At 44.9% G+C, this 19,079-nt stretch overlaps 1 protein-coding gene across 1 annotated transcript in view; it reads right to left on the reverse strand.

The window, feature by feature from the left end:
• Positions 1 to 19,079, reverse strand: part of CAPN9 (calpain 9) — an 80,628-nt gene that overhangs the window by 15,582 nt on the left and 45,967 nt on the right. The window contains exons 4-10 of the mRNA XM_058309552.1: positions 15,536 to 15,669; positions 12,516 to 12,684; positions 11,418 to 11,501; positions 8,734 to 8,819; positions 5,260 to 5,337; positions 1,230 to 1,390; positions 14 to 171 (exon numbers count right to left, since the gene is read on the reverse strand). Coding sequence (XP_058165535.1) covers positions 14 to 171; positions 1,230 to 1,390; positions 5,260 to 5,337; positions 8,734 to 8,819; positions 11,418 to 11,501; positions 12,516 to 12,684; positions 15,536 to 15,669 — 870 coding nt within the window. The remainder of the gene's footprint in view (positions 1 to 13; positions 172 to 1,229; positions 1,391 to 5,259; positions 5,338 to 8,733; positions 8,820 to 11,417; positions 11,502 to 12,515; positions 12,685 to 15,535; positions 15,670 to 19,079) is intronic.

Consider the following 19,079-nt stretch of genomic DNA (forward strand, 5'->3'; position numbering starts at 1 on the left):
GGTTCTCACGTACCTGGTAAATGGCATAACCAATGGTCAGCACGTTGGCCCCTAATCGCTTGAGTTTCCTTCGATCTTTCTGCATTAGGGCTACAAGAAAAGTGCACTCCTCGTGCCCTTCATCTTTCTCAGTCAGGGACAATTTTATCTGTGGGTTGGTCCAGAAAGTATCTGCCGTTTGAAAGAGATAGGGAAGGTTTCCCTTTCTTAAAACAACTCAGGTACGCACACACACACACCACAATCCACTCCCCCCCCCCCCCCCCCCAATAAATCCTCCCAAACCTGGGAAAATAGTTTCTTCCCTCTCGGGTCCCATCAGCATCCCTCCTGCCCTCTTGCCCTGTTTTCTATAATCCGTTCTGAGAATGCAATGTTTTCTCCCTTTCATTTCCTCCTTCTCTTTTGGACCATTTCCCACATATCTTTTAAAGGACATTCTTCTCTGTCTAGTCTGCTGAAGTTTCCTCCCTATTTTCTTCCATTTGGCATTTCAGTGGAGAGTGGAGTGGACTTGTGGTGGGAAGACAGCATCCTCTCCACCCACGGTTGAGTGGTCAAGCAATCTGAGTAGAACTGACTTCATTCCAGCTCCAGACTGAGCTCTGACTGGTCTCTGCCAGCAGAGGAATTAGAACAAAGTCCATCAGCCCCTAGGATTCCCCAGGTCATATTGGTTCAAGGAATTTCCAATGAGAAGGAGGCTGAGGACTTTTGTTTAATGATCCCTGGGAATTCTCCCTGTGCATGTGAAGAAGGGCTCAGGAAGCCCTGGATGCTGCTGGCAGCACTTACATGACAATAAAGGAAGTCAGCCTGAGAAGAAAGTCAACACGGGAAGGAGGGCAGAGCAGAGAATTACAAACAAATGCAGCCAGAGCCATGATGGAACTGTACCTGAAGCCCACCCTATTTCTCTTCTGAACTTCTCAATTATGTAGATCAGTCATTCTTTTTTATTGCTAATCTGGTGTGAGCTGGGTTTTCTATTACTTATAATGGAAAATAACCTAAGTGATAAAACAAGGACATTTCCCTGAGCAGCTCTTATCCCACTTCTTACTAACTCTTTGCAACCTTCTTTCCCAGTCATCTCTGAGATCAGACTAACTCTACATTTCTGGCTTTCTCTAGGGTTCTGGCCTCATCCTACTGGCCACAGATCCCTTTGATGTCTCTAGGTTGGACTGGACATTTGAGAATGGCAGAGTGACAAGCAGGCTACCAACCCAGGAAATTGCGGCAGCCCCCGGCAGTGGAACCCCGCACCCAGCTTCCTTGATGGACTGTCACCTCCCATTTGTGGACAGCATCCTCCTCCAAGGCATCAGGAGTGAGATTGCAGATCTCTACTTTGTCAAAGTGGGACTTGAAATCCTTATATGCCATCCTGCAACAAGGTGGAGGGAACCATTGGGAAGAAGGATGATAGTGATGATGCAATTCATTCATTTATTCATTCATCTGACCAATATTTATTGAGTACCTACTCCTTCCCTCAAGGGGCTTACATGCTAGTATGTGAAGACAGAAAATACAAAAAAAGTTTAAAATGTAAGTTGACTGTATATAATAAGTGCTTCACAGAAAAGTAAAGAAGGACAGAAGGATGGAAGTGTAGGGATGGGGAGCTATTTTAAATAGGTAGGCAAGGGAAGGCTTTACTGATAAGCTGAGTATTAAGTGGAGATGTGAGCATGAGAGACATATGAGCATGAGAGATGTGGACAGATAGGGGTACAGCAAGGTCCTGAGGCAGGTATGTGCTTGCTGTGCCCAAAGACCACCAAGAAGGCCAATAAGACTGGTACAGAGGGAATGAAGATGCCACTAAGAGGTAAGATCCCAAAGGTAATGCAGGGTCATGGAGATCATTATAAAGGTTTTTGATTTTTACTCTGCAGAGATGGAAAGCCATTGAAAGAGAGGATGACATGATCCACCTTAGGTTTAAAATGAATCACTGGTTGCTTTGCTGAGAATAAACTTCAGGGGGACAAAACTAGACACAGAAAGACTAGGTAGAAAGTTAGTATAATAGCCCAGGGAAGAGGTGAGGGTGCTTCAGTGCAGCTAGCAGCAGGGGTGGTGGTGGTGAGAAGTGGTCATATTTTAGACATTTTTAAAATGGTAGATCTTATAGGATTTCCTGATAGATTGGAATGGGGGGAGGAAAGAATGGAAGGAATCAAAGATGATCCCAGGGATGTTTGGTCTGAGTGACTAGAAGGATAGAGATGGGACAGGGTATGGGTAGAGCAAGTGTGGGAGAGAATCCCAGGAATTCAGTTTTGGACACATTAAGTTCGAGATATCTATTAGATATTCAAAGGAGATGTTGAGTAGGCAATTGAATAAATGAATCTGGAATTCAGGGGGAAAAGCTGAAGATATAAAAAATGCAAGTTATGAGGGTAAAGACAGTATTTATAGTCAGGAAACTAGAAGAGATCACCTAAAGCAGATGTAGGTAAGAGGGGGAGGTCCAAGGACAACTCTAAGGCTCTTAAAATTAAGAGACTAGAGGGGTGAAGCGGACCCAGAAAAGGACATTGAAAAGGAACGCTTATACAGGAGAACGATGAGACTGTGTGGTCCCCTGAGTCCAGTGACCACAGGGCCACTGTGTCAAATGCACAAAATTAGATTTAGCAAAGTGAAAGTCAGTGGAGACCTTGGTAAGAGCAGTTTCAGTGGTAGGGGCAAAAGCCATAGTGAATCAGGTTCAAGGGGTAAGGAAGAGGAGGAATTGATGATGTTATAGAAGAGTTGAGGAATGTATTTGTGGCTTACATGGGTCAAGAGAAGCTCTTTTTCTTAAAGGTAGGAGAAATTATAGTATTTGCATGCAGATGGAAATGATTCAGTAGAAAAGGACAATTCAAAATGGAGAGGAGAAGAGAGGATTACAGGAGTAATGTACTAGAGTGGGTAAAAGAAGAAAAATGAGAGATTGGAAAGGGCTTTTATGTCAAGATTCTTGAAGGGAAGTCTCAATACATAGAGTGTTTTGCCTTTTTTTCCCTCTTATTTCTCCCCCCACCCCCTGTTGTCTGCTCTCTGTATCCATTCGCTGTGTGTTCCTCTGTGTCTGTTGTATTCTCATTAAGTGGCTCCAGGAACCCATCCTGGGACCTTTTGGAGTGGGAGAGGCGACCATTCTCTTGCTCAACCTCAGCTCCCTAGTTTGCGGAGTCGCATATTGACTCTACTCTGTGTCTCTTTTTCATTGCATCATCTTGCTGCATCAGCTCTCTGTGTGGGCGGCACCACTCCTGGGTGTTCTGCACTCCTGTGTGGGGTTACACTCCATGCGTGGGGGCCACTTCTTGTGCGGTGTGACACTCCTTATATGTAGCAGCACTCCATGTGGGCAGCTCACCACATGGGCCAGGAGGCCCTGGGTATCAAAACCTGGGCCTCCTATATGGTAGGCAGAAGCTTATCCATTGAGCCATATCTGCTTCCCAATACATAGAGTGCTGATGATTTTAATTCCATGTGTGAACTTGTACGGTTTCAGGTCCAGGTTTTAGGTACAGTTCCTTTATGATGAGCAGACAATGTTTGTGGGACAGGGTGATGGATCATCCAAAAGGCAATTCTTTGCTGGGACTCCCAGTACATATTTCCTAGCTTCCTCTGCCCATCTTCTCTTTCCTTCTTTGCCAGACCGTCCACTTGCTTGAGCTTAAGTGGCCTCTCAAAGTTTGGTTCCTACTCCTTGCTCACAGTTTTTGCTCTTCTCATGTAATTCATTAATCCTGATGTCACCTAGAGTCTCTCTGCATTCAAACTTGTGGGTAAATTTATCTCTGCTTTTCAATTCAGCTTGTAAATCTCTAAAGAACCTTATATGTTTTCTACCAACTTCTTGGGACTTACGCCCTCATGAGGAGAGATGGCTAGCCGGCCACCTAAATTTATCCATCAGAATGGGACTCATCCAGAGACTGCACTCCACCTCTTCCATCTAGGGGTGGCCACATGACTAGACGTCACCAGAGGAATGGACGGAGTGATGTGTGTTACTTCTGGGCCAAGGCTTTTAGGAAGTGAAGGTATCTTCTCCAGACTTTCCTCTTTTTTCACCTTCTGATAGTGATCCCGGGGGATGGTGGAGCTCCATGTTGGAAGGAGCTTGGGTTCCTGATTCATTGCATGGAGAGAGCCACCGACAAAACAGGAATATCCTCTTTGATCTATTACAATGAATATGGAATAAACACCATTGTGTTTGGGTTTTTATGTACTTTGGGTCTATTTGTTACAGCAGCTGATGTTACCAAAGCCATTAGTACCCTGAAGTATGGAGCTGCCATAATAAAATTCTAAAATATGTGATATAGCTTAGCAGTTGAGAAGTTTCAGTGGAATGGTGGGGGCAAAAGCTATAGTGGAATGGGTTCAAAAGAGTAAGGGAAGACACAAAGAAATATTGAAGCTGGAAAATCATATCCATATTGTACAGTGACAAAATATTTGGTGAAACTGTTGCTAATAAAAATATGGAAGGCGAAGCGACTGCCTACTGAGACTGCTCTGGGGGACAAGAATGGAAAAAGCTGGAGTATTAGTATGTACTGATTTTTAAGTGTATTTAACAAGGTGTTACAAGAAAGAGATGAGCTTGGACAAGAACTTACGAGTTTGAGAGCATGAAAGGGAAGAGAAGTAGGAACCACAAGTTTGGACTCTTGTAGGGTTGCAAGAGTCAACTGCTTCTGCTTCAAACAGCAAGAAATCAAATTGGAAAAGACTTCTAGAGACAAAAGTTCGTTAAGATTTTCAGTTAAACAGAGATTCAGCCCTGGAGAAAGGCCAGATTAGGAAGGTTTCCTTCCCAATTCAGCTTTTTTTTATGCTCTCAAAGTAGTCAGTCACCTTCAAAGGTCTCCATCATCAAGTTGGGCATGAGGGAGTAGACACTGTGAGTATCAGAGCTCCTTGACTTCAAATATATCCTACAAACTTGGATGAGGAATAGCTCAGAGGCAAGATGCTGGACAGGAGACCAGAGGCTCTGCCTCCATCTTGTGGATAGCGCTAACGCATACAAACCTAGAGAGGGGTGAGCTCCCTCACAACATGGCTGAAATTAAATTTCCTGCCAGCCTGGGTGGCTATAAGAGAATTGAGGCAGATGTGTTTGATTTACAAAGAATTAAAATCCAGTGTTTCTTACACCCAAGGGTGACTGGAACACTCATCCCTGTGATGCCAATAATACAGCAGTGAAAAAAGGGACAAGCACTGTACCAGAACTCCCCGTCATCGAGAGCAGTATGACACAGGCGCTCTTGCTCGGCTGGGTCAACGGATCGCCACTCAGGAGAACTACGAGTAAACAGAGTCCACGTTTAGGGAGAGGACCATGACCAGCAGCTGCAGCCACCCTGAACTTGGTGGCAGAGGAGTGTCCCCCACCGGGAATCCAAGGTGTCAGTTTTGGGGTAAACAAGTCCTGTTCAGTGACTGTTCACTGGCCTAAGAAATGTATCAAGGGATTTAGAGACCAGTTAGCCACTGGCCCTCAGATATGTGGGCTGGTCTGAAAGTACATCCAAGTAAGTCATGAACTACTGATGGAAAAAATCCCATGGGACCATTTGAGCCTCCTCTGTTACACTGTCATTAGACAATCACAAGAAATTAAACATCAGCAGGGTAGATGATGGAGTGCAACTGGAAACTGTGAGTTGGACTTTAGTCCTTTGCCACCAGCTTGCCATGTGACCTGGGCAAATCGCTCAATTGTGTTCTTTGTTGTTTATAAGCTGACACTTTGAAAAGTGATAATACCTTAGATTTGGCCCATGCTTTACATTTTATGTACAATGTACCTTTGTGTACATGACTTCCTTTCAGATTTGCAGTTCTGAGAAGTAGCCTTATCCAGTACACACACACACACACACACACGCACACACAGACAAGGATACCTAGCCTCACCAGTGGACATCCTCAGAGAGGAGCTACAGTTGCTCCTCAAACTCTGGAGTGGACTCCAGCCAAGCTTACTGCATTGGTTATGACTCCATAGCTGCCTCCAAATGGTTCAAATTAAGTTATTCCTAATATCATGTTATCACTGGTGTGGCTACTTCACTACTTCATTTACACCACATAGGCCTTGATTTAACTTCAGAGAGAGAATCAGGAAATTTGAGTGAAGGCTGCACCTTTCTAGGTCACTAGTGCCTGAGTAGGAAGAGTAAAATTCAAAGCCATGTTTTTTAAGAGGCTCACAACCAGTTAATCAGGCTGAAAGGTTAAGCAGAGCTTTTTTTTTCCCCCATAAAGTTGTTCGTAGTATTTCATAACTTAAAAAAGGTACTGTGGTAAAACATATATAACAGCACATTTGCCATTTTAAAGTGTACCATGCAGTGGTATTACTTACTTACACAGTGTTGTTCAACCATCATCACTACCTATCTTTAAAAGAATATTTATTTATTTTCACTTATTTCTCCCCAGTCCCCCTGTTGTCTGCCCTCTGTGTGTTCTTCTGTGTCTGTTTGTATTCACATTATGCAGCTCTAGAACCGATCCTGGGACCTTCCCGAGTGGAAGAGAGGTAATTACTCTCTTGCGCCACCTCAGCTCTCCTGTTCTACTATGTCTTCTTATTTTCTCTCCTCTGTGTCTCTTGTTGCATCATCTTACTGCGTCATCTTGCTGCGATAGCTCTCCATGCCGGCTGGCACTCCTGCCCTGTGAGGTGGCATTCCCACTCAGGGCGGCTCTCCTGCCCGGGGCTGCATTCCCACAGGGGCCGCACTCCGCGTGGGCCAGCTCGCCTTCACCAGGAGGCCCTGGGCATCGAACCCTGGATCTCCTATATGGTAGACGGGAGCCCAATTGCTTGAGCCACATCCGTTTCCCACCACTATTGCCAACCTTTTTCATTACTGCACATGGAAACCCTGTACCCCTTAAGCAATAACTCCCCATCCCCTCACCCCCTGTCCCTGCTAACCTCTGCTCTCTTTCTGTCTCTATGAATTTTCCTATTCTAGGTATTTCCTCTAACTGGGATCTTAAATCTCTGTCTCTTGGGTCTGGCTTATTTCACTCAGCACAGTGATTTCCAGGTTCTTCTAGGCCGTTCTTTTTGGCCCTATTCTCATGTGACAGGCAGTGCAGCCCAGGACACTGATCTGCTCACCATCAGTCCTGGAGGCTTGTTTCCAGGTTTGACTCCCAGTTAAAAATGTACTTTCTGACGACTACCTCTGTGTCCTTCCCAGGAAAAGAAAATAAAAAATGGCCCTTTTCCTTTCGTGGACGGCTTGAGCTAATCTGAGGAGCTCTTCGTGCCTTGTCAGGATATGAAGCCGTCTCCTGCATTTCGGATTCAATAGTTCTCTGTTCTTTCTATGTCTGCCAAAATCATTTCCTACACTGATACTGGGCCGCTCTAATTCAGTGTCTGTGTCACTGCCCCTGGGTTCCAGGGAGGCAAAAGCCAAGGAAAGGGAGCAGGGGGGAGGACGAGAGCAGCGAGGGGGAGGACGGCTGGGAAGTGGGTCAGCGCTGGCACCTGCACACCCTGTCCTAGTGCTGGAGGCAGTTAACGCAAAAACTGGCCCACTGCTGGTGACCTAGGGGCTCTGTCCCAACCTGGCCCACTGCTGGTGACCTGGGGGCTTTGTCTGAACCAAGGACAAATACCAGCTCAGGTTTGCTCTAGCTCTGGACTTGCTTCAGGGTTCCCAGAGCCTCAGGGGCCATGGCTGGGGCAAGGAAGGAAGGCAGAGGGCCCAGCCCGGGGGTGAGGGGGTGGGGGAGAGCAGCTCAGGGCACCCTGCCACACCCCCACTAAACATCCCCTGGTCTCCCACTTGGGCGAGTCTCCAAGGGACGAGGAGGGGGCATGAATCAGAGAAGCAGACAGTTCTTTATAACTGGGCGCCAAATAAAAAACCCCAGTTAACTGCTCTGTAACAGGACGAATCTCCTATTCTACTTCCTCTCTTTCTCCATTGGCCAAAGATCAGCGGCCTTCGGGAGACCCCTGCAGTTACCTACTTAGCAGTCTTTCCAGAATGCTCAATTGTCTGTCTTTTGAGTACACATTAGCTTATGGTAAAAATGTAAGTGCTTATGTATGAATCTATCACAATATTGGTGCTATATTGGCATGAAGGTCATTCCAAAAGAAAGAAAGAATGACTCGGATCAATTCCAAGCAAGAAAAAACCTTAAGCCATGATAGTGCTAAAGTTATTCTCAGAAGACAAGGAGGCATTAAATACATTTTTCTTATAAGGAAGTTAGAGAAACAAAAATTTCTGGGTGGATCATCTTTATCTTTTCTCCTCCTATAAATACAGGCCTGTACGTCATTTCACCCGAACATATACACACACACACATGCATGCACCCTGCTTGCTGGAGCTCTCATAATTTAACTAGGAGATAAGGCTTTCACCGTCAGAGTTGAGGTAGAACCTGTTCAGTACGCCCAGGGGAGGCAGCGCATTCATTGACATAAACACAATTATATGAAAACTTACAGAGATACTAGAAGTTTGACTGAAAAGTGGGCCCTGAGGCCCAAAGGGGAGGAAGGAGGCTCTCTCCAGAAGCAGGAAAGGACACTGACTAAGAGCCAGGGGGAGACCTGAGGACAAGCTGCCCCCACATACACTTTTGCTCCCAGCCAGCCCTGGCCACACACCCCAGGAAGGCTGGAAACAGCCAAAGCGAGGGGGCAGCGCTACTGACCTGTCACTCCACGACCCGCTCCACTCCACCTGGCCCCAAGGATTCCGGACTCTGATGAGCTGGACGTTTTGGCCTCGGAAGTTGACCTAGAAGGGAAAAGCATCAGGGAAACGGGAGATGCTGAACGCAGCGGAGGCTTGGCCGCTGGGCGCCCATGCTCAGGGAGCTTGGCCTCTTGGCAGTGACCGTGCTCGGAGCTGGCTTTAGTTTCTAGGCTAAAACCCAGCAGCATGATTACCCCCTTCAACCTCTCAGAGGCAGAAGCTAAAGGCATCTAAAACCTCAGCAACTTGTAACCAGCCCCTGGACTCGTCTAGTTCGCCCTGAAGATACTGGTCAGTGTTACACGTGACATTATACTAATCACTCCAGAAGGGTGATGGGGCATCCAGGAAATAAAACTGAAACGTAATTAACAGGACATTGGTTTGCATGGATCTTCAGACAAACACGTTTTCTCTCTCGATTACAGGCTCCCTTGAGTCAGGGACCGCCTCTTTTTATCTGTGTGTCCCCAGCGACTAGCACAGTGAGAGGTAAAAATCATCCTCAAAATGTTGGTGGAGCTAGAGTTGAATTTTCTTCACCCTGAGCATTCTACTCACAGATGAACGATGAGATTTTAAGTCCCTGCTGGGAATTTAAACAACATCAATAAACAAAAAACAGGCTCTAATCTTGATGAACCCCAGCACTGTGTGCTTCCGCATCAGGTGAGGAGCACTGCTCTCGAGTCACACCCTGAGGCAGGCAGGAGGCTCAATAAAGACTCAGCTTGTGCAGGGAAGAGGACGGAGACCTCTGGAAGATTTCAGAGGAAAGGTAACAGAATTAAAAGGCTTTACTTACCAACTAACCAAACTTTCTAGCAGGGCAAAATACTTTACCCTCTTTGCACTTGGCATAAACTGTCAGTTTGATTTGTAAAAACAATTCAAGTAACACAGCCCCACAGAGTCCAAGGTGTGGCTTGCGGGTCATCATTTAAGAGGTTCCTTGATGTGAAATGTTCAGGGAAAACAAGTCCCTTCTACAGGGAGGGAAAGCAAAAGCAATCTAACCAGGACAATGGGAGAGTTCTGTTGTTACTTGAAATAATACTCAGAAAAGAATATTTAAAAAAATGCCTACTCAGCCATCAGCAAGGCGAGTCCATACACAGGGAAGGAAGACAAAAGAACCAGTGCACATAGCTACAGTTCCTGAAGAATCCCCAAAGAATCCAGACCTGAATCCTCTACAAACGGGGCTGAGGCTCGTGCATGGGAGGCAGGGAGTGGGCAATGACATGGCCTGAACTTTGCTGAACTTGAATTTGAGAGGGTGCAACCCATGGCTTCTCACCTTTCTATTTCATCGAATCTTCCTCCCTTATTTTTCTCAAGCAACCCTCAAGAATCTTTGCTCCAAAACCAGGCACCCACTAGAAATTGGGGAGGTTCTGTGTGGTGTCCCCAGAAATTAATTCCAGCCTAGCATATAGCTGCAGAGGGTGAAACTGATGTGGAATTTGGGAAGAAAAGTAAAAAGTAAAGTAAAGACCAGGCTCCGAAACTTGCTAAAAAAAGTTTGACTTAGAACACAAAACAAAACAAAACAAAAAACCAAACAGGGAACAGAGGTAGCCCAAGCCATTGGGCACCTCCCTCCGACATGGGAAGTCCTGGGTTCGGTTTTGGGAGCCTCCTAAAAAGAAAATGAGTAAACAATGAACAGACAAAGAGAGCAGAGGGTGAATGCAAACAATGGGCGGGGCGGGGGGGGGGGGGGGAGTGGGAGAGAAGAAAACAAAACAAAAAAAGAGAAATAAGTTTGGCAAGAAAGTGGACAAAAATGGAACCCTTGTTCACTGTGGGTGGTGCAGCCACTGTGGAAAACAAGTTTGGTGTTACCCCCAAAATTAAATATAGTATTATCATATGGCCCAGTAATTCCTCTTTGAGGTATATACTCCAAAGAGTCGAAAACAGGGACTCAAAGAGATACTTGTTCTTGAATGTTCTTTGCAGCATTATTAACTATAGCCAAAAGATGGAAGTAACCCAAGTGTCCATCACCAGATGAAGCGATATACAAAATACGGTATACACACATGATGGAATATTATTCAGCCATAAAATGGAATGACGTTCCAATACACATTACAACATGGATGAGCCTTGAAACCATTTCGCTGAGTGAAATAAGCCAGACACAAAAGGACAAACCTTGTATGGTTCCATTTATATAAAATACCTAGAATAAGCAAATACATTGGTACAGGAAGTAGATTAGAGGTTACCCAGGGTGGGGGGCAGGGGTAGATGGGGTGTTATTTCTTAGTGGGTTCACAGTGTCTATTTGGAGTGTTGACAAAGTCTGGTGATGGATCATGGTGATGATAGAACAGTAGATGAAATTAATGTCACTGAATTGTATGCTTAAAAAGGGGAAAAATGGGAAAATTTACATGACATGTATGTATGTATTACAACATATACATACAGGTTTCTACAATTTGAAAAAAAGTTTGGGGCTGTAGTGGAGCCCCTGGGCCTCTCTGTCTTTCCTGCTGTGCGGGTTAAACGTCTTCAGACGAGGCGTTCTCGGGATGTGCTGTTCGCATTGTCCCGTCCTGAATAGGTACAAGCGCCTAGCGTTACTGCGTCTCCCCGCCGCCGCTGACGCGGGTTCACGGCACCTACCTGCGCAATTCCCGTTACAGTGTAGGCATGGCCCTTAATAAGGCCGAGAGGCGTCTGGGCTTCGGATTCGGCAGCGTTTCTGACCTAAAACGCGGAAAGAGCAACGACAGACACATTGTCCAAGTGCAGCCGTCCCCAGCTGGCCTTCGCCTGGCCCGTCACACTCCCCAAGCCCCTTCTGCTTTCCCAGGTTGGGGCTGCGTGGCGAGCTTAGAAGATGGTTAAACAGACTCCCTGGAGCTGGTTAGCAGGGAGCTATAGAAAGTCCGAGCCCCTTCCCAGGGTGCGAGACCCTCATTCTCAGCTCAGACGCTAATGGAGAGTCGCCTTTTTCCTGGCGGCAAAGAGAACAACTTGGCCATCGCTCTCCTGTAGCACAGCAGGAGAGGAAAGACACAGTGACCCACTGGAGAGATTCTGGGATCACAGAACAACGTGACATGCAACGCTAGGTCACAAGTCTGATCAACCAAAAATGGATGATCTGTTAGCAAAGAGTAAGTCCTTGGAATTAATTCAGGAGGAACTAGAAAACTTGAACAAATTAAAAAAAAAAAAACAGTTCGAGTAAAATTATATGTGTGTATTTTTATGCATAAAAATTAGAAAACTATGGCTTGATTACTAGGTATATATTTTTCATGACTTATTAAGTGGTAAGTTTCAAAAATGGGCATAGTATGATTCCATTTTAGTAAAAACGAACCAACCCCCCACATTTGTGTGTGTGTATATAAATATTTGCAAATATTTGCATGAGCAAGGAGAAAGGTACAGAGGGACACCAGGCTGTTTCTGGGTGAGTCTGAAGGAGTGAGGCAAGGGCAGGAAGTGGGGGGGGTGGGCGATGATAAATGTCATTACGAGTCTCGGGATTGGTTCACGGGATACAGCGAGTGTATCTTACCTTTGTAATTTGGAAAACACTTTGCTTTAGGTAAATAACTATTGACACCACCCCCACCCCCGTCGGCCCGCCCCTCCTGTTTCGGCCAGGGCACCTGGCTCACACCTCTGGTCCTTGCACAGAGTCTGCAGCGCAATGTTTGGTGAACGAGTGAGGGGGTGGCGGGAGGGGGCCGGCTAGCGAGCACTTACATCGATGGAGCAGCCCACCAAAGAGCCCCTCTTCAAGGCCTTCTCGAGGATCTCATAGGAGTTCTCGGGCGCCTCTCTGGTTTCGAAGGTCTCTGCTACACCCCCGGTGAAGTCCTCCATGGCCTCCAGGGCGCTGCCTCCCTTCAGGGCTTCATAGCTGCCGTGGAGCCTGGAAGGGCAGCGGGAAAGCCTGGACACGGTGGTGCAGGGCACAAGAGGCGCCGCCAGGTGGCGCCCTCTGCCTCGCCGGAGGAATTCACGCCGGTTTCCTGACCCCTTTCCGGCTAAGCCAGAGCCCTATCCCACGGCTGGACCTGGCTGGGTGGCGTGCAAGGAGGGAAAAAGGGATTCGGGTCCGCTTCTGTCTGAGAGGAAACGAGGCCCTGGGTAGTCTGAGAGGGGCAGTGTGGTGTGGTGGCGAAGGGCGTGAGCGCTGGTCCCTGACTCTGCAGCTTCAAATCCAGACTCACCATTTGCAAGCTGTGTGACTGGGGGCCAATTCACTTACCTCGTGCCTCGGTTTCTTTATTTGTAAAATGGGGATAACAATTGTACCCTCTCTCCTAGGACTGCTCTGAGGTTTAAAGGAATAGTAATATATTGTGAGGTGTTACCTCTATGTAGATTGAGAGTCAAGTACCTTTCTCTTTTTTTTTCCCACTTTACAATACTCCCTACCATTTCTCATAGGTGTCTCTTTTATTAATAGGCATTATTTATATATGTACTGTACTTGACTGTTTTAAATACATTTTAAATTTTAGAACAGTTTCAGATTTATAGAAAAAGTCATAAAATAATAGAGAGAGCTCCCATATACGCCACACTTAATTTTTTTTTTGTTGAGGTACCAGGGCTGGGGATTGATCCCAGGAACTTGTATGTGGGAAAATGGTGCTCAACCACAGAGCCACACCAGCTCCCCTGAGCACCTCTCTTTCCCACTCCCTCCAGGGGGGTTGTTTCATATATTTGTAATATACTTAAAATGTTTTTGTCACTTTCTGCATTCCATTCTGGGATTCCTGACCTCCTAAGTGATTTTTTGAAATTGGCATACATTCGTGTTCACGCTTTATGCTGTAGAGTTCTAAGAGTTTGACAAATGCAGAGTGTCATGTAGTCACCAATATGTTCTATACAGAATAGTTTCACCTCCCTAAAAAACTCCCCTGTGCTTTATGAATTCAAGCCTCCCACCAAACCTCAGGCAACCTCTGATCTTTGTACCACTACTATAGTTTTGCCTTTCCCAAAGTGTCATATAATTGGAAACATACCATACACTTTAAGACTGGCCTCTTTCTCTTAGCAATATGCATTTAAGATTTATCCATGTCTTTTCGTGTCTTGATAGCTCATTTCTTTTTATTGCTGAATAATGGTCCATGGTATGAATGTACCACGGTTTATGTATCTATTCACCTTGAAAGACATCTTGGTTGCTTTTTGGGCAATTACGAGTAATGGTGCTACGAGCATTTGAATATAGGTTTAGGAGGGATTGCTTGATCGTTATGGTTAGACTATGTTGAGCTGCATAAAAAACTGACAAACTGTCTTCCAAAATGGCTGTATCATTTTGCATTCTCACCAACAGGGAATGGGAGTTTCTGTTGCTCCACATCTTTGTTAGCAGTTGGCACCTTTGGGTTTCTGGATGGTGACCATTTCTAATAGGTGTGCCCTGATCTCACTGTTTTAATTTGCAATTCCCTAATGATGAACGCTGTTGAGCACCTTTTCAGATGCTTATTTGCTGTCTATCTTTTGTGCTGAGGAGTCCTCCCAACCGTTTGTGACCTTTTATAATGACCAAATCAATTCATAAACAAAGATTTGCTCCGCAGGACACCTATGCGTTCTTTTTCTCTCTGAGGCAAAGGCAGAGCTTAGCTGTTCTTCTGCCTTCCCGTCATACCTCTCCCTGTTGAACCCCACAGGCTGGAGTCCCTGGCCCAAGCCTTGTGCAAGCTGCAGGTTGGGGACTTGCCTTTCCTGGGCTCACTGAGAATGAAATTCCCTCTCTCCCCCATCCCCCAGCCTACAAGAGCAGAGCGTCTGGTCCCGGAGAGGATTCCCTGAAGCTCACCTGATGCGGCCTCTCAGAGGGGTGGGGCCAGGTCTGGGTTCCCCTCACTGGACCTGGAAGGAGGGTCCCGTCCCCACCTCAAACCTGTGTTGGGGAGCACTGAGGGTGTCTGGACAGGCTGTGGATCTGGGTTAGTGTAGGGGCTGGGGCAGGTGGGAGAATCTTTGGTTCTCCTTGCTGGCTTTAGTTCTGAACTGCTGATTTCGGAATTAATTTGAACCCAGTTTGCCTTTAGTTCGTTTTGCCATTCTGTACCCCACTTGGAGGTAGAGATTAGCAAGATGGCCCTTCTTGCTTCCTGTCTCTGCCAGGGTGGGTGCCTGGGGCTTGACGACCCAGGCAGGCCTGCATGTCCTCGAGAGACCCCCACCTGGCCTGTCTCCCAGGGGAGTTCTGCTGTCACCTGAGGACAGATGGACAGCTGTGAGCTTTCGCTAGAAATTAAGGAGGTGGGAGAGACTGAGGTCATCTGAATGGTATTAAACATGAATGTCTCCATAGCCATGCGGTTTAATAACCCAGATGTTGGAGCCATGGCAGTGTTGGGTAGGGAAATCTGAAGAACCAAGCGTTTCAGGCACATCTGGAATTTCTGTGCATGTTCCCTCCCAGCTCTCCTGCATCATCTCTTCCAAAGGCCGATCATGATGCAGGGGAGAAAAGGGCATGTGTTGCAGTATGCATGAGGATTGGATGGATTCACACCCATCATAGCAGAACTGTTTGGGATGCTCCATTTTCCACCTCCAACCTTGGCTGAGCCCTGAAGCAGAGGGCCCTGCCATGCCTTGCCTGGTACACCCTGACCCTCAGTTTCCTCCTTCCTTAACCCTAGCTTCCCCCTCCATAAAAAATCTATGAAAAGGCCTCCTGGGGAGTAGAGACTAGGCAGAGAAACTTCCAGGAGCCCAGGGAAGCTACCACTCACTTGGCGTAGGCTTTTTCCAACAAGGCGCTCCAGAACTCGTTGTGGTCAGCAGAATGGAGGAAAACCAAGCGGTCCCTGAAAGTGGGCAGCCGGTCATCAATCACCACGTCCAGCCACTCGCTGTGCTGCCAGAACTGTTACCCAGGACGGAGACAGAAATTATTGGGGGGGAGTCACACTTGAGGTCTGGGTCCCATGGATAAATGTTTATCACATTTCCCCCCTGACCAAACTGCCCCTATAATCTTGAGGGAACTCCCACGAGGGTTCCAGGATGGAGCCACTTAGATTTCATCCACTCAGCCATGAATGGCGCTTCCCACCCCACCACTGACATTAGCCCAAAGACTCAATTTGAAAGTCAGGGGAAGGGAGCAGAGTAAGTCACAGACAAGGTCACTACCATGACCTGAATTAGTTGTTCTTTTCTTGTTTTCTTGTGGGTTTTTTTTTGGGGGGGAGGGGTTGGTGGGGGAGGGTTTGATGACGTGTGTGGAGTTGGGTTCTCCTTCTGTCAGCCCGGCTCTACAATCCTCTGACCCCCAGTTTGAGGCGTTGGTCTTAGAGGTCCCTTGACCTTTGGTTCTCTCCCTGCTCAGAGGTGGAGCAAGAGTCTCCTTTACATTCAGGTTTGGATGTTCCCAGCTACAGACAGGGCGGCTGGAATAGACAGCTGGGCTTGCTATTTCCCAGGTGCCGCTGTGAGCAGTGAGAGGCGTGGTTTGTGTGTGTGTTGTATATGTATGGTCTCCAGGGAAAAGGGGTAGAAGCAGAAATAAGTCGAGAAGAAGGCTGTGTTTTCTCTACACCTCCTTTTGCTCTGCAGGGTCCCACCTCCTCCCCATTCCTTCTCATTCATTGGCTTGAGAGAGATTCTGAGTTAACAGTGAAGCGAAAGAAGAAAGAGAAGATTGAAAGAAGGGGTAGGTACAGGGACATGGGAACCTCTTATTTAATGCTTTGCTGGGGGGCCCTGAGAATTCTCTATACCAGTGATTTTACCCCAGTCAGAATCATTCAGCCTGAAGGCGTGTGTGTGTTTATTAGAGAAGTTGTAGGTTTACAGAAAAATCATGCGTCAAATACAGAATTCCCAGATACCACCCTATTATTAATACCTTGCATTAGTGTAATGCATTTGTTACAATTGGTGAAAGAACTTTTTCTAATTGTACTGTTATCTGTAGTCTGTGGTTTATTTTATGGTTCATCGTTAGTGCTGAGTAGTCCTATGGATTCAAAAACCCTTTGTTGTAGTAACATATCGATGACCTAAAATTACCCCTGTAAACCACATTCAAATATCTAATTCAGTGTTGTTAATTACATTCACACTATTGTGCTTTCATCACCATAATCCATTATTGAACCTTTTCTATCATTCCCAATAGGAAATATGTACAATTGAACCACTAACTCCCTATTCCCTACCCTTATCTGGGTCCTTGGTAACTTATATTCTGGTTTATGACTATGAATTTGCTTATCCTAATTATTTTATATCAGTCTCATACAATATTTGTCCTTTTCTATCTGGCTTACTTCACTCAACATGATGTCTTTAGTGTTCATCCATATTGTCTCATGTATCAGAATGTAATTTTTTTTATGGCTGAATAAAATTCCATTGTTTGTATATACCACATTTTGTTCGGTTGGTGGACACTTGGGTTGCTTCCATCTTTTGGCAATTGTGAATAATGGCGCTATGAATATTGGTGTGTGAATATTTCTGAGTCCCTGCTTTCAATTCTGTCGGGATATATCTAGAAGTGGGATTCCCAGGTCATATGATAATTCTATATTTAACTTTCTGAGAAATTGCCAAACTCTCTTCCACAGTGGTGGCACCATTTTATGTTCACACCAATAATGAATATGAGTTCTTCTTTCTCCTCATTCTCTCCAACTCTTGTAATTTTCCATTTAAAAAATAGTAGCCATTCTAGTTGGGTATGAAATGGTATCTCATTATAGTTTTGATTTGCATTTCCCTAATGGCTAATGACGTTGAGCATCTTTTCATGTGCTTTGTGGCCATTTGCATATCTTCTTTGGATAAATGTCCTTTGTCAATTGGGTTGTTTCTATTTCTGTTGTTGAGTTGTAGGATTTCTGTATATTTATACCTTATCAGATATGTGGTCTCTAAATATATTCTTCCATTGTGTAGCTTGTCATTTTACTATTATGATAAAGTCCTTTGAGGCACAAAAATTTTTAATTTTGATGAGGGCCCATTTATTTCTTTGAATAAAATTTTATTGACGTGTCTCATTCATACATGAACATACCCAAGCAATAAGTGTATAGTGAGAGTTGTGAACTTACAAAACAAACATGCATATCATAATACAGGGCTCTCATACATCATCCCACCACCACCAGTATACGTACATTGTTGTGAAACACTTGTTACAAACTATGAAATAGCATCACCAAAATATTACTACTACTACTATTACTATCAATAAAATATTACTACTATCTATAGCTCATATTTTACATTTGGTATATTTTCCCCTCAACTCGCCTGGTTATTAACACACTGTATTATATATTTGTTATAGTTCATGAGAGAACATTCTCATATTTATTCTGTTAACCAAAGTCCATTTTCTGCCTCTGGATTCTCTGTGACATACAGCCCCATGTTTTGTACAAACCATTCAAAGTGTAATACTTAGAGGTTCTTATTTTCATTGCAGAGTTGTATTGTCATCACCTCAGCAATTTTAGAACTTTTCATGATTCCAAAAGGAAAAATCTCATACCCCCTTATACACCCTACAGTTATCTCTTAGAATTGATATACTATCTTCTTTGCCATTGCTGCAAAAATAGTACAATATTACCGTTAACTATTATCCATGTTATATTAGTTGTAATTTTTTCCGTGTATCACCATTGTCTTGATACTTTCTAAAAGAAGAAAATTCTTATATTTATGCTATTAACTGCAATCTTAATTCACCACCAAAATCACTGTTACATATACCATAGATTATTCTATGGTTTTCTTTTAATTGACATTTAAGTCCACAGACTACCCCCTTCAGCAATGTTATTATACTCACTATAATGTGTTACCAACAACTCTATTCATTTCTACACTTTTACAATAAACCTTATTAAAAATTCTACATACATTGAGCATCAGCTACCATTCTTAGTCAACATTATATTTCCTAGTTAGCTATACTCTGGAGCTTACCTCCATGAGATTACTCATCATACTTAGTTCATATTAGTGAGACCACATAGTATTTCCCTTTTGTGTCTTGCTTATTTCACCCAACATAGTATCCTCAAGGTTTATCCATGTTGTCAAATGCATCCTGACTCCATTTCTTCTTACAGCTGAATAGTATTCCATTGCATGTATATACCACATTTTGCTTAGTCATTCATCAGTTGATAGACACTTGGGCTAGTCTGATATTTTAGTAACTGTGAAAAATGCTCCTATGAACATTGGTGTGCAAATGTCACTTCATGTCCTTGCTTTCACTTCTTCTCAATATATTCTTAGTAACAGGATTGC

Source organism: Dasypus novemcinctus, chromosome 13 (assembly GCF_030445035.2).
Source record: "Dasypus novemcinctus isolate mDasNov1 chromosome 13, mDasNov1.1.hap2, whole genome shotgun sequence".
Classification (NCBI taxonomy): Eukaryota; Metazoa; Chordata; class Mammalia; order Cingulata; family Dasypodidae; genus Dasypus; species Dasypus novemcinctus.